Below are 16,465 nucleotides of genomic sequence, written 5' to 3'. Positions count from 1 at the left end.
TGGACTCAAGAGTTCCCTCCAGAAGCATTCTATTACAAATTTCTTTAGAATCTGTTGCCACTTGCATAGCAATTGGAATCACTGTTACATTGGTCTCAATTTATCTTCCACCTAATCGTCCATATTCTATTCAGGAAATCGAAGATCTGGTGTTACAACTACCACCTCCTGTCTGTCTACTAGGTGACTTTAATGCTCACCACCCATTATGGGGTTCCCCTAGGGTGTCAAGTTGGGGTGATAGGTGTGAAAGCTTATTGAAACATTGATAGACAGACAGGATTTAACATTGTTGAATACCGGCTCTCCTACCTATGTTCATTTTCCTACCAGATTAACCTCCGCAATAGACATTTCCATTTGCTCTCCAGTGCTCTACCCAAGTATTGATTGGGTAACTCTTAACAATCCACACAACAGTGATCATTTCCCAATAATATGCAAAGTTCAAACTTCCTGTTTATCACCAAGAGATAATCCAGTAAAATGTAAATTTCCAAAGGCTGACTGGATAAAACACAGCAGGCTTGTCTCATTCGACAACCATATCATACAGTGCTCTTCTAACAACCATGTTACTGAACACATAAAAAACCAAATTGTAACAGCTGCAACTGCTGCCATTCCACAATACCAAGTCAGAAAAAGGCAAAAATTAAATTATTGGTGGAACAATGCAACAATGCAAAAAAAGAGAAAAACAAAGCATGGAATCAATTCCAAAAACATCAAACTACTTCCAATCTTATTAATTATAAGCGACTTAGAGCAAGAGCCCATTACATCAGACAAAAAGCAAAAAAAGGATCTTGGATTAAATTTGCTTCCTTAGTTAATAAAAATACAGACATCAGACTGATCTGGAACAAGATAAAACTGTTAAATGGCAAATTTCCTCCAACGTCTACTCCACTAATTAACTGGAATGGACAGGAACTCTCTACCCCTGCAGAAATCGCAAATGCATTAGGATCTGTATTTTCTCAGTTGTACTCCTCAACTGCTTATGACCAATCATTTCAAAAAATTAAAGATGTAACTGAAAAATCCAAACTGAATTTCACTGACAGATGTGCATTAACATATAATCAACCATTCATCATGGTTGAACTGCAGCATGCTCTTGCCAACACAAGGAACAGTGCTGCTGGCACTGATGGGATATTTTATGTAATGCTCAAAAATTTAGATCCAAAATCAGAGTCGTCACTGCTCACCTTCTTCAATCGAATCTTCACTGAACGTACATTCCCAAGCTCCTGGTATCGTTGCTACGTACTGGCTATCCCAAAACTTGGTAAAGACTTCTGTTCCTCATAACTACAGACCAATTTCACTTACCAGCTGTCTGAGCAAAACCCTCAAAAAAATGATTCATTGCCATCTGACTTGGTATCTTCTTCTTCAAGAGGAGTGTTTCCATTTACAATGGGTTTCCTCAGCCTACAAGTTATTTCTTGTTAGGAATTTTTTCCGCCCATAAAGTCAGTTAAGCCTTGGGCTGTCATGCACTCCCGTACTCCATCCATCCATGTCCTAGATCTTCCTCTTCTCCTTCTTCCAGGAGGTATCCATTCTAGGATAGCCTTTGGATATCTGTTTTCTTGCAATCGTTTTACATGTCCATACCATGTGAGACGCTTTTCTTTGATGGTGTCAATAATAGTCTTTTTCACTTCCATTTTTTCCCTTATGTCTTCATTCCGTTTTCTGTCTCTTCTAGAAGTTCCTGCTGAGCATCTCCAAAACTCCATATCTGTGGAGAGCAATTTGTTTTCCACTCGCCTATTCAATGTCCAGGTTTCCGCTCCATACAATAGAAGACTTTGTACAATCGTTTGAAATATAAGTTTCTTTGTTTTATTTAGGATATTTTTGCTCCACAGAACAGTTTAACATGCCGATAGCTTTTCTGCCGTCTGCAATTCTCTTATTGATCTCTGCTTGGGATGATCCATCACTTTGCAAGATTGATCCTAAATATTTGAATTTATCGACTTGTTTGATTTTAAAACCTGCAATATTTAGAATGTGTCCTGAAGACAACATTTCAGTCTTGCTAAAATTGATTTTTAGACCCCCATTGTTTATATTCCTCAAACAATTGACGACATGCATACTTTTGCATCTTCTAAGTCTTGTGCTATCACCCCCTGATTGTCTGCAAAAAGTAAATTGTGAATATAGGTGTTCTTATTAATCAGCAATCCCATTTTATTACATTTTTTTTTACCAGGATCTTAGGCAGATGTCGATATAAATTTTGTAAAGTGTTGGTGACATGCAACAACCTTTTAATAAGCCTTTTGAAGTGTGGAATTCAGGTGACAAAGCTGAACCCACTTTAATTCTGCATCTATTATTCCTGTAAATTGCCTTAATAATGTTAATCAGTTGTCCATCAATATTTGCCTCTTTCAGTGTTTCCCATAAGAGTTTTCTTATATGCCTTTTCAAGGTCAATGAAAATCATAAAGATTTTTATGTCCCAAAATTTGATCAATAACAATCAATTTGGATTCAGAAAAAATTGATCGTCATTGGACCTAATGATTAAAGCCAAAGCAAACATCAGAAATGCATTCATCAAAAAGGAGCATCTCGTTATGGTCTGTCTGGATATTGAGAAAGCCTTTGACACCATGTGGCGTTTTGGCATCTTAAAGGATCTACATTCTCTTGGTCTGAGAGGAAATGTGCCATATTTCATCCAAAATTTCTTACAACAGAGATCCTTTCAAGTTCGTTATCGGGGAACTCTGTCTAAAAACTTTGTCCAGAAAAAAGGAATCCCTCACGGGTCTGTTCTCAGCGCCACTCTATTCACAATTAGAATTAATCACTTAACTGAACTCATTCCGAAAACAACAACTTTCAAACTCTCGATGTGCATACTTACACGATGAGCCAAAACATTGACCTCCTACTTAATATGATGTTGGTCCTCCACGTGCAGCCAAAACAGTTTGTACCTAGTGAGGCATGGACGCTACAAAATTTCTAAATGTCTTGTCATATCTGGTACCAACACATAACAAGCAGATCCTTTAATTTTTGGATGACTGGACCCAGGGTGTCCCAGTAGAACATCACCCAAAGCATAACACCAGCTAGTTTTCGTCCCACAGTGCATCCAGGTGGCATCATTTATCCAGGTAAACGATGCAGATATACCTGGTTGTCCACATGGTGCAACAGGAAATGTGATTCATCGGACCAGACGACCTTCTTCCAATCACTCAAGGTCCAGTTTCGATGCTCGTGTGCCCATTGTAGCCGCCGTTGCCGGTGAACCCTGGTTAGCATGGGAACACTGCTGAAAATGGGGCTGCGGCCTGTGGCTATGCAGCCCCATTTTCAGCAGGGTTTGATGTACTATATGTTGTGACATTACTCCCGTCACCAGCATTCCAATTACTGGCGAGTTGCACCACAGTCGCCCTTCTGTTGCCACTTACCATCCAGGAGAGTCTTCGCTCACCTCAAACATCGATGAGCCATGGTCATCCAACACCTCACTGGTGGTTCATGAGTTCCCCCTCCTCGGACCACTTTCAGTAGGTACTAACCACGGCTGACCGTGAGCATCCAACCAGCCATGTCGTTTCGGATATGCTCTGACCCAGTTGCCTGGCCATTACAATTTGGCCTTTGTCAAACTCGCTTAAGTCTGCTGCTTTTCCCATCTGAAGAACAAGAGTAACACTGATTAACGGAGCTCAGTATCAGATGTTTTTTATACAGTGTCCCGACCCGTGCATGCGGCGTATTCATCTGCAGTTGATTCAATTTGCATAACGACTTGCTAGTCGTTATGCAAATTGAAGCAAATTATACTATTTATATACATTGAGTCATTTGGCTCATTGATCTATATAAAAATAGTATTCAATGTAAGGAAAAGGAGTTTGATCAGTCAAACTCATCTTCTCTGCAATTGGAGAAATGTTCTGTTGTATATAATTAATACTCACTTCGAGTACATTATTGTTAGATGGAGCAGCAGCAGCAGCATTGTTGGTTGAAGGCACTGCTAAATCCAACGCTTGATTTGCCGCTTTGTCTATTATGCAATCTCAATAGTCTTTGATATTTTTGCTCACCCATTGCTACCTCCATTTTTATTTTGTTAGGTTGACTTTGGCATCGTTGAACACAAAGGCTATAGCAGTGTGGCATTGAGTCCCTTTCACTGTTCAGAAAATTATTGATGTTAACACATCTATTGCAGTACCTAACAATGGAATGTAACAAAAATGCGAATTGCAACAATACAAATACTTATATTGTTGCAATCATACTATTCAACAAATGACTAAATCAAATGGGTCATTAGGTATTGGCTTGGATTTCGCTAACTTCTTCCAAATGTTTATTCGGTAGAGTAAGTAGTGGGCATGTGCATAAAATATTACATCATTCATACTAAATATTTCAGACTGAAGTGTGACCCTAATGTTACTAGGGTCACACATTGAATTTGAGAACGAGGTTAACCTGTGCGGACGTAGCTTTTTGCCGCTCCTGGAACAGAGAAGTTTTTTCTGATTTATTTTCTGTTTTATTAGCTTAAATTGGCATATTAACTTATTTTCCAGAGTAGCTTTATATTCCTATTTATGATACTTAGTTTAAAGTAACTTAGATAGAGATTTTGTAGGTATTACTTAGTATCGGTATGGGTATCAAATCCACGTGTTTACCGTTCGTAAATTGCTGCCATTGTTAAGCGATACAAAATATCTCGAACTAGATAGCATAAGCTTAATATAGTATAGTATAGTACATAATATTGTCAATTAATCAGTAAAATCTATTAATCTTGTTGAACTTCATTGTCAATTAAATTGTACTTTTAACTATACATATAACGACATAGGTTACGTAACATAAATAATTAGTAAAAATAAATAATTAATACTTAACTTGATACGGAAGTTATATAAAGGGATTACGTAGATAATACTCGATACTGAAACATAAATATAGCGTTATAACTGTGTTGGGATACAAGTTTAGGGTTTTAATTTTGTACTGAAATTGAAATTTTATTGAAATTAAATCGAAATCATGACTCAGACCAGACCAGAGCAGCAAAGCAAAAGGCTCAAGCTAATGGGAGTGCTGTGGCTCAGGGGAGAACTGAGGGGGGGGGGCAGTTGCCCTCTGAATCACAGCATTTTAAAATGCACTACTTGCTTGATGTTTGTGGAGCAGTCGGGTACGGGACATGATACTGCCACGGGGGATGTCTTTGTGTGTGCGTGGTGCAAGGAGTGTAAGGAAATCAGGCGACAACTCAGTGTTGTTATGGGCCTATATAAGAGCTTGAAGGACAGGGTGGATGCCCTCAAAGGAATAAAAGTGAGGGGCCCACACCAATGCCAGAGCTTGCATTTGGGCATCACACAACACAGCGGCAGCCCCCAAGGCAGAATGTGCTGGTCTCAAAGGAACTAGTAGTTGTTGGTGACTATTGTCAGGGAAACGGGAAACATGCTTTGTGAAAAGGATAGGTGGAACAGGACCAGGGTATGTCTGCCAGGGGCAAAGGTTGATGACGTTGTAGAGCGGATATCATCTTTCAAGGGCACAAAAGGTGATATAGTTGTACACGTTGGCACTAATGATATTAAGAGTAGGAGACCAGCGGAATTACTTAACAAGTACAGGTCACTGTTGAAAAAAAGCCATGAATTAGGGTTGAATTTGAAAGTGTCTGCAATTCTGCCCAGACACGATAAGAGGGAGTATATGATGAGAGCCCTGTTGATCAATTTGGCCCTGGAAAGATTGTGCAAGGCTCAAGGGGTAGAATTTTTTTTTAGCCTGGTCTGTACTTGTTAACAGAAGAGACTGCTTCTACAGGGATGGGATACACTTAAATAGAAAGGGTGCAAGAATGTTTGCTGATGCTATCGAGGCAGTGTTAGGTGGGTCGGAAAACTTCTAGATTGGGGGGATACAAGGACTAATAGATTAACAGTAGCCACTGGCAGAGGTGAAAGTGATTCTTGCACTGCTTCTATTGGAATGAGCAGCAGCCTGGAATATAAAATGCAGGATATTTCAGAGACTGCTGGGAATCATTGGGGTACAAGTAAACACATGGGTTGTGTTAGGGAAGCTAAGAAAAAGAACAGGTGCATGTATACTTGTGTGTACACCAATTCTAGGAGTTCAGTAAATAAATTTGATGAATTTGAGGTATTGTTCAAAACATCAAAGGCAGATATTGTTGGGATTTCAGAGACATGGTGTCACACAAATATAAGGAATGCAGAACTGGAATTTGGGAAGTACAATGTCTACAGAAAGGATAGACAGGATAGGAAGGGAGGAGGGGTTATGCTATTAGTTAAGAAACATAAAATCCAAGGAAGTGAAGCCAGTCAACATCGCTGGACAGTGCAGTGTCGAGTCAGTTTGGTGTGACATAAGCATTGGGAGATCAAAACTGAGAGTAGGAGTGTGCTATAGGCCTAATGACTCTGATGAGTATAATAAGAAACTGTACAGGGAAATAGAGTGGGCCAGTAAATCAGAGAGTCTTATAATGGGGGATTTTAATTTCCCAGATATTGACTGGAATTTGGGGGCTGGTCACTCACACACTAGCAAGGCTTTTGTGGATTTCTTGGATGATTGTTTTCTACATCAGCATGTTCGGGAGGCAACTAGAGGGAGTAATACTCTTGATTTGATTATCAGTAGTGATTCTTCATGCATTAAGAATCTGCAGATAAATGAACCACTAGGTGGCAGTGATCACAGTGTGCTGAAGTGGGATTTACTCAAAGAGGTAACTACCATTAGGGGTAAAGGGAAGGGTTATTGCTTTCATAAAGGCGACTACGATGGACTGAGACAGTATTTAAATTCTATACAGTGGGACCAACTGATGATGTTACCAACAGCAAATTCAAAATGGGAAGCATTCAAAGAACTTATCTTGGAAGCTGCTAGGCTTTACATACCAACTAAGAAATATTGTTCAAGGTTTAGGCCTAAATGGATGTCAGATGAACTAATGAGACATATGGCAGAGAAGAAAAATGCATGGGATACATACAAATTAACACGTGACACAGAAGCCAATGATAGATACAAGTTGATCTGTAACCAAGTTACAAAGGAGGTTAGGCAGGCGAAGGCAGATTACGAGAAATCTTTGGCAAGGGATGCAAAGAAAAACAGCAAAGAGTTCTTTACTTATGTAAACTCTAGAAGGAAGGGGATGAATCAGATTGGTCCACTTGATATCGATGGGTCAACTGTTGATGATCCTGCTCAGGTAGCTAACAAACTAAATGAATATTTTGCATCGACATTCACACATGAGGAGTTATTCAGCGAGGGGAATGCCAGAGGTGTATTCAACTCTAGCAGTAAGCTAGAGAATCTTGTAATAACTGAGAGTAAAGTGGAGGAGAAATTGTTGAAGATAAACACAAGAAAGGCACCCGGGGTGGATGGGATCTATCCAGTTATATTAAAGGAGGCAGCAGAGGAAGTAAGCAAATCCTTAGCCATAATTATGAGAGCTTCCTTGGACTCAGGGGAGGTACCCATGGACTAGAGATGTGCAAATGTGACCCCAATTCACAAAGGAGGATCAGAGGTTGACACAAGTAATTATAGACCTGTTAGTTTAACTTCTGTTCCCGGAAAATTAATGGAGGCACTGGTTAAAGAAGCACTGCAGGATCATCTAGACAAGACTTCAGTTATAGCTCGGACACAGCATGGTTTTGTTAAGGGGAAGTCTTGCCTGACCAATTTGATTGGGTACTATGATGCAGTCACAAAAGATCTGGATGCAGGGAATAACTTTGATATTATATACTTGGATCTTAGAAAGGCTTTTGATACTGTTGCACATGGAAGACTGCTGCACAAATTGGAGCAGTGTGGCATTGGAGGCAAATTGCTGCTATGGATAAAGGGGTGGTTGAGGGGGAGAAGACAGAGAGTGGTAATCAATGGACACTGCTCATCGTGGACTAATGTTATTAGTGGAGTCCCTCAGGGTTCAGTATTGGGTTCATTATTGTTTTCTGTATTTATAAATGATATTAATGATGGTATATCAAGCTTAATGTCCAAGTTTGCAGACGATACGAAGGTTGGCAGCGTTGTCAAGGACACTACTGACATTATGCTGCTGCAACAGGATCTGGAAAGGTTGAGCAGATGGGCTGAGAGGTGGCAAATAAAGTTTAACATTGACAAATGTAAAATACTACATATGGGAAACAGCAACCCCAGAGCAACGTATCAATTCTGTGGTACTACACTGACAGTGGTAGAGAATGAAAAGGACCTGGGGGTGTTTGTGCAGGCAGATATGAAGTTCTCTGATCAGTGCAGACAGGCTGCAAGAGTAGCTCATGGTGTATTGTTAATGATATATAGGAATTTTTCTAGCAGGGATAAGGAGGTGATTATTCCCTTGTATAAGGCAATGGTCAGGCCACACCTAGAGTACTGTATACAGGCCTGGAGGCCTCATTTTAAGAAGGATGTAGAGCTGCTGGAACGAGTACAGAGAAGTGCAACAAGATTAGTGAATGGAACAAAGGGGTGCTCTTATGAAGAAAGGCTTAAGTTTTGCAAATTACAGTGTCTGGAGCCTAGGCACCAGCAAGGTGATCTGATAGAGGTGTATAAAGCCTTGAATGGTTTGAGCATGCTCAGTGCTGATGGGATTCTTCCTCTTGCTCAGAATAATCACCTGAGAGGGCATAAATTCAAATTGAGGAAAGACAGATGTAGGATAGACGTGTGGAAAATTTCCTTTAGCCGGCGGGTGGTTGGTTGGTGGAACAGACTTCCATCGCTTGTCGTGGAAGTTGATAGCCTAAATAAGTTTAAGGCTCGGCTGGACAGGTATTTCGAACGAACAGAGGGGTGAAGTGGAAGTAGTTTTTTTTTTTTTTTTTGGCTGATGATGCATAAGCTTGCTTTCTTGCATCAAATGCCTCTACTAATGCTAATGCTAACATTGATTCAGTAGAGTAAGTAGCAGGAGTGAGCATAAAATGTTACATTGTTCATAACTTCGGTTCTAGCTGTTTGATTTTAAAACGTTTCTGATTTTTGTCAAAGATGTTTTCACATGAAACATTTTTCGTGCATACAGGGCACACACGGACTTTTTTTTATTTGAATAAAAGGATAACTGTTTTGATGCTACTTTAAAGAAACATGTTGTTTCCGAGTCCAGTTCAAATACAGATATCAGTGATTATTGTTATGAAGGTTATTGATATAGTGATGATTTTGACTTTGGTTTTGTTCTGTGAAGGCTGTATGGTTTCCAGATGACATTTTCCATTTGTCACCAGTGGACAACACATTTCACCTTGCAAATAGCAGTAACATAGTTGCTTGTGATAAATGTGATAATGTTATTAAACCATATGTGATACCATACTTTTCTGGCTCAGTTCTACATTTGTAAGCTTAATTTAAGATCTTCAAGGATTGAGATAGCAGTTTTAAGTGCACACTGTTCTGTGAAAATTTGATGTTGTGATAACCATAACTACTGGATATAATCTGCTCTGAGTGGTTTCATTTTATTAAGTGAATTGAAGTGTAGTTCTTACAATAATAAATTTGTTTTTGTTTTTTTAGGTAGCTTGCATTTTTCACTTCTGTAATTATCTTTTAAAATATACTAAATATTTTTAGTGTATTAATTCATTTCTTTCAAGGTTCACTTTGAAATCTGTGATATCACAACAGCTGATTTTGAAGAAGGTGCATTTGATGCCATCTATAGTAGAGACACCCTTTTACATATCAGTGATAAGGAAAATCTTTTTGCCAAATTCATGGTAAGTTGATACGTTATAAGAATTAAACTCAGTTGTACTACAAAAGTTTGACTTTTTTATCTAAGAATATCAGGAAATTGACTCTACAGGAATATGAAATGTTCTTTTTGATATTTTGGCATCTGTGTTATTTTGTTATTGTATAACAAATTTATATACTAAAACAATACATTTTAATAATTCAATTTGTTAATTTTTGATAAAACAATACAACGTAGTGTTTTCACTCATCAAAATAGTGCTGCCTTTTACATTGTCCTTCAACTCCTCCATTTCAGATTAAAAGCTTTGTCAATATTCAGATTCACTTTTGTAATTGAAAAATAACATGCTGTTATTTGAGGCGCCTCTGTAGCCAGGTGGGCAGGAGCTGCAGTGCGTAGCACACGCTTCTTGATCAGCCCGGGGTTCAAACCCGCGACCACCAAATACGGAGGAGGATGCGGAAACATCAGGGAATGACCACCGCATATCCCCGGAGCAATATGGCCTTAGTTGCTAATGCTCCTATAAACCAAAATAACATAACAATAACAGCTGTTATTTGAATGCCTTCTGAAGATATGCACTAAATAACATGATGGAGAGATATGCCTAGTGCACGTTTTATGCAAACTGACAGTTTATACTGGGCAGAAGAATAAGATCCAGTGCATTTTTAATGCAAACTGACAGTTTATACTGAGCATAAAAATAAGATCCAGTGCATTTTGTACATCCAGTGCATCCAGTGCACACTGACAGTTATATTGAGCAGAAGAATAAGATTCAACATTTCTTGGAACATTATTTCCATATTTCCAAACTTGAAATACTTTCAACAGTGAAAACAGTCTGCCAGGACAGTGGTGTTCTTTATCTATGTTGTATTGTATACATATTTGGAGCTTTTGTTTCAGGATGTATATAGATCTGTGATGAAAGTGTAACAAGGTTAGTATAATATACCCCTCTACGTGGGCACCTGTACGTGGTGAGGGACCACCCAGTGACGCTGCTGGACTTCCAGACTACCATCACTGGGATCAAACGCCCACAGCCTAGGTTCTAGGTTAACATCAATGGAATCCAGCGTGTTTGCTATGCGTTGCGACCGGTAGAAATTCAGAAAGGAAGATCCTGGTAGTTGAGGGGGCCCAGCTTCAATACACCACTTTGGCTCTGCTTCAACAAGACGGGTGGTCCTGGAAGGCCCGGCTAGCCTAGGTTCTAGGTTAACATCAATGGAATCCGGCGTGTTTGCTGTGTGTTGCGACCGGTAGAAATTCAGAAAGGAAGATCCTGGTGGTTGAGGGGTCCCAGCTTCAATACACCACTTTGGCTCCTGCTTCAACAAGACGGGTGGTCCTGGAAGGCCCGGCTAGCCCACAGCCTAGGTTCTAGGTTAACATCAATGGAATCCGGCGTGTTTGCTGTGTGTTGCGACCGGTAGAAATTCAGAAAGGAAGATCCTGGTGGTTGAGGGGTCCCAGCTTCAATACACCACTTTGGCCCCTGCTTCAACAAGACGGGTGGTCCTGGAAGGCCCGGCTAAGATCAATCGGCTAGTAAGCTTGCCTGCGAGGGTCAACCGTGTCAATGCCATGCCCCTACCCTCATGGTCCAAGGGTCAGGATTCAGGCTGGCGCGGTGCAGGTATGGTGTCTGAGTAGCCCTGGAATTCCACCCCTGAGCGCATTTATTGCATGCCAGGTAGTGGGCATCCCTTTGGGCTCTGTGGTGGGTGGGTGGGGAGCCCGGGCACTGAACCACTTCACAAACTCCATGAATCCTGATAAACTTACTTCTTCAGGGGCCCCAACCCGGTCCCTATCTGCAAACATAGACGACGACACAGACAGCGCTATTGCTACAAAGAGGCAGCGAACTGAAATACCATCAGGGCCTGTCCCAAGGTTCTTAATTATACACTCCACCAGCAAAAAACCGATTGGTAAAATGTCGCCCTTCTTTATACAGAAAGGGTTAGATGGATTAGCAGGTTCATCCAAATCAGTTAAGAGACTCTGTTCTGGGAATCTCTTAATTGAAACTAAAAATGACAGGCAGTCTGAACAGGTACTCCGAGTAACATCAATCGGAGGAATACCCATAACAGTGACACCACACAGAACGCTCAATTCATCGAGAGGGCCGACTGGGCTAGCCGGGTAGGTAAAGTGCCTGCCTGCCAACTCAAAGGTCGTGGGTTCGAATCCCGCTTCGGGCTTGGATCAAAGTACTGCAAAAACCTTGGGAGGTGCATTATGGCCACAGAAGCCGATGCGCCAACAACTACCAAAATAAAAAAAAATAAATAAATAATAATAATCATCGAGAGGTATAATTTCAGAGTGGGACCTTCTCGACGTTATCCAGGAGGAAATCGTGCTCGGAATTGAAACCACAGGGTTTCAATTGCCTTTAAGAGAATTAATGCGCGTAGGGATGGGAAACTTGTTAAAACCAGAAACATTATCCTGACATTTAACTCACCTAAGTCTCCTGATGAGATTAAAGCTGGCTACATCAACTGCCCAGTGCGTCCATATGTTCCAAACCCTTTACAGTGTTTTAAATGCCAGAAATATGGACATTCTCAAATGGCCTACCATGGAGTCCTTGCATGCGCTCGATGTGGTGCAAAGGACCACGAAACAACAGCATGTTCAGCCGCAAAACCCACCTGCATTAACTGCAAGGGAGAACATCCAGCCTATTCACGAGCATGCCAGAGATGGAAAGAAGAAAAAGAAATTCAACGGCTGAAGGCAGAGCTAAATATATCATACCAGGAGGCAAGGAAAGTGGTGAAACCTCTGAATATCAACAAACCTACCTATGCCCAGAAGGTAGCAGGGAGATGTTCCATTGGAACTCAGATGGACATGACCATCCCTCCAAAAGAATCATTCACTCCCATCTTAAGTCCTCAAAAACCTGCACAGAAAGACCAATCAGCTGCCATAGGATATAGGAGTGGTACCTCCTAATGCTCCACAAGTAAAAAAAGCAATTGCGAAAGAAAAGACTAAGAAAGTTGAAGTACCCCGTAGTACCCAAGAAAACATGGATGTCGAGGAGAAGGAGGTACAAGAAGATTCAGCCTTAGATCTCTTTGCTGAGGAGGATATGGACACTGGACAGCATCCATACTTCCCCAGGAAGAATAAAGCCAGGACTGAAAAGGTAAGCCCTCAGCACCTCGGAAACCTCCTGATGGACCCACCAAGTCAAAATAATGGCTAAATTCCTACAGTGGAATTGTCGTGGATTCCGGCGAAACAATTATGACATCAAGGCCCTTCTGCAAAAGCATAAGCCAGTCTGCTTTTGCTTACAAGAGACATACCTGAAGGCAAATGAAAACCCTTCCCTTTGTAACACTACTATCATTCGAAAGGACAGAACTTGGGATGGACCTGCTCGTGGGGGTGTTGCTATACTTCTGGGCAACCATACCCCATTTCAAACTATTGCGTTCACCACCAGGTTCGCCTTATGGTAGGGTTCTTATTAACAGTCTATTCAGTTTATTTGCCACCTGGGGCTGATATCTCCGAGAAAGACCTTGATGATCTCATTGTGCAGCTGCCTACTCCTGTCTCACTCCTGGGCAATTTCAATGGACATACTACCCTGTGGGGTAGTGCAAACATTAATGGAAGGGGACGTGTCATAGAGCATATGCTCAATGACAATGACCTGTCCCTTCTAAATGTGGGAACTAACACCTTTTTCCGCATGCCTACCCATACGTTTTCTTCCATTGACCTCTCTATATGCTCCCCCTCTCTCCTTCCTTCAATCACTTGGGAGGTAGAGGAGAACCTTTATGGAAGTGATCACTTCCCCGTGATAACCAGCCTACTTAAAGAAAGGGATGCCATGCCCATCTTTTAGGTTACCGCGATGGAAGATTGATCAGGCTGACTGGAATACCTTTCAACACCTGGTAGAATTTAACATCAGTACAGTCAGTCAGGAGCCTATCAATGATGCAGTGGTATACATCACAGATAGCATTGTCCACGCAGTTACAACTACAATTCCGAAAACATCTACCGAGTTTCTTCCATTTCCAAAACCTTGGTGGAATACTGAATGCACAGCAGCAAAAAAGGCACAAAATAAACCTTGGGGGATAATCTTGGATGCATTATTGCAGACCCAACTGCAATAGCCAATGTACTTGGGGAGACCTTTTCTGCCATCTTGTCAACATCTGCTTACTCCCCAGAATTTCTGGTCTGGAAAGATAAACTTGAAAAGAAACCAATTAACTTTAAATCTAAATGGTCTCATCCCTATAACGGGCCCTTTACCACGGAAGAGTTAGAAACAGCTCTAACTCTTACCAAGGCAAGTGCTGCTGGACCAGATCTTATCCATTATGATATGATCAAACATCTGTCTGCAAAATCCATGGACCAACTCCTTTTTCTATATAACAGAATATTTCAAGAAGAGCAGTTTCTGGATTCCTGGCATAAGGCAATCGTGCTTTCCTTTCCTAAGCCAGGAAAGGATCCTAAAATCCCAATGAATTACCATCCTGTTGCTCTGACTAGCTGTCTATGCAAAATTCTAGAAAGAATGATCAATGCCCACCTTATCTGGTATTTGGAGGCAAATGGGCTTCTCTCCAGATTGCAATGCAGCTTCCATAGGAATACGTCAACTTTGGACCATTTAATCAAGCTTGAAACTTCCATTTGAGATGCCTTTTTAAAATGAGAACACTTGGTGTCCATGTTCTTCGATATGGAAAAAGCGTATGACACAACTTAGAGATTTGGAATTTTAAAAGACCTCTACAGCATCAGCCTTAGAGGTAATTTCCCAATATTATTAAAAACTTTTTATGTCATCGTTCTTTCCAAGTCCGTGTAGGATCTACTCTCTCTCGCTCTTTTAGCCAAGAGGAGGGAGTACCTCAAGGATCCGTTTTAAGTGTTACGCTTTTTGCCATCAAAGTGAATTCCATCACAGAACAACTTCCTCCAACTGTAAACTGTGCCCTCTATGTTGACAATTTTAGCATATACTGTCATTCCTGCAACATGAGGGTAATTGAGAAGCAACTGCAACGTGCCATTGACCATCTGAACTCATGGGCAACGAATAACGGAATTAGGTTCTCTCCACAAAAGACTGTTTGCATGCATTTTTGCAGAAAGCGCAATCTTTACCTTAACTTGAACTGAGGCTTCGACAAAATGCTATTCAAAATATGATGATCAAGCTTGCACTAGATCATCATGCAACACAGTGGCAACCCCCAAGGCAGAATGCACTGGTCCCGCAGGAACTAGTAGTTGTTGGTGATCAGGGAAACGGGGAACATGGTATGTAAAAAGGATAGGTGGAACAGGACCAGGGTATGTCTGCCAGAGGCAAAGGTTGATTACGTTGTAGAGAAGATATCATCTTTTAAGGGCACAAAAGGTGATATTGTTGTACATGTTGTACGGCAGAATTACTGCCGACCGGGCTAGCCGAGTGGGTAAAGTACCTACCCGGCAACCCAAAGGTCGCGGGTTCGATTCTCGCCTCGGGCTTGGATCAGAGTACTGCAAAAACCTTGGGAGGTGCAATATGGCCACAGAAGCCGATGCGCCAACAACTACCAAAAAAAAAAAAAAAAAAACGGCAGAATTACTTAACAAGTACAGGTCACTGTTGAAAAAAGCCGTGAATTAGGGTTGAATTTGAAAGTGTCTGCAATTCTGCCCAGACATGATAGGAGGGAGTATATGATGAGAGCCTTGTCGATCAATTCGGCCCTGGAGGGATTGTGCAAAGCTCAAGGGATAGAATTTTTTTCAGCCTGGACTGTACTTGTTAACAGGAGAGATTGCTTCTACAGGGATGGGATACACTTAAATAGAAAGGGTGCAAGAATTTTTGCTGATGCTGTCGAGGCTGTGTTAGGTGGGTCGGAAAACTGCTAGTTGGGGGGGATACAAGGACTAATAGATTAACAGTAGCCACTGGCAGAGGTGGAAGTGATTCTTGCACTGCTTCTATTGAAATGAGCAGCATCCTGGAAAACAAGATGCAGGGTATTTCAGAAACTGCTGGGAGTCATTGCAGTACAAGTAAACACATGGGTTGTGTTAGGGTAGCTAAGAATAGAAATCGGTGCATGTATGCTTGTGTATACACCAATGCTATGAATTTGGTAAATAAATTTCATGAATTTGAGGTATTGCGCAAAACACCAAAGGCAGATATTGTTGGGATATCAGAGATGTGTGTCACACAGATATAAGGAATGCAGAACTGGAATTGGGGAGTATAACGTGTACAGGAAGGTTACGAAGAGAGGAGGGGTTATGCTATTAGTTAAGAAACACATAAAATCCAAGGAAGTGAAGCCAGTCGACATTGCCCCTGGACAGTGCAGTGTCAAGTCAGTTTGGTGTTACATAAGCATTGGGAGATCAAAATTGAGAGTAGTGTGTTATAGGCCTAATGACTCGGATGAGTATAATAAGAAACTGTACAGGGAAATAGTGGGCCAGTAAATCAGAGAGTCTTATAATGGGGGATTTTAATTTCCCAGATATTGACTAGAATTTGTGGATTGGTCACACACACACTAACAAGGCTTTTGTGGATTTATTGGATGATTGTTTTCT

At 41.0% G+C, this 16,465-nt stretch overlaps 1 protein-coding gene across 1 annotated transcript in view; it reads left to right on the top strand.

Annotated features, from left to right (window-relative positions):
- Positions 1 to 16,465, top strand: part of LOC150079009 (uncharacterized) — a 143,891-nt gene that overhangs the window by 87,430 nt on the left and 39,996 nt on the right. The window contains exon 9 of the mRNA XM_090382922.1: positions 9,720 to 9,842. Coding sequence (XP_090239048.1) covers positions 9,720 to 9,842 — 123 coding nt within the window. The remainder of the gene's footprint in view (positions 1 to 9,719; positions 9,843 to 16,465) is intronic.

Source organism: Mastigoproctus giganteus, chromosome 10 (assembly GCF_048544385.1).
Source record: "Mastigoproctus giganteus isolate SK-2022 chromosome 10, ASM4854438v1, whole genome shotgun sequence".
Taxonomy (NCBI): domain Eukaryota; kingdom Metazoa; phylum Arthropoda; class Arachnida; order Uropygi; family Thelyphonidae; genus Mastigoproctus; species Mastigoproctus giganteus.
Note: the sequence above shows the minus strand (reverse complement) of the source record. Positions and strands in the feature narration are given on the sequence as shown.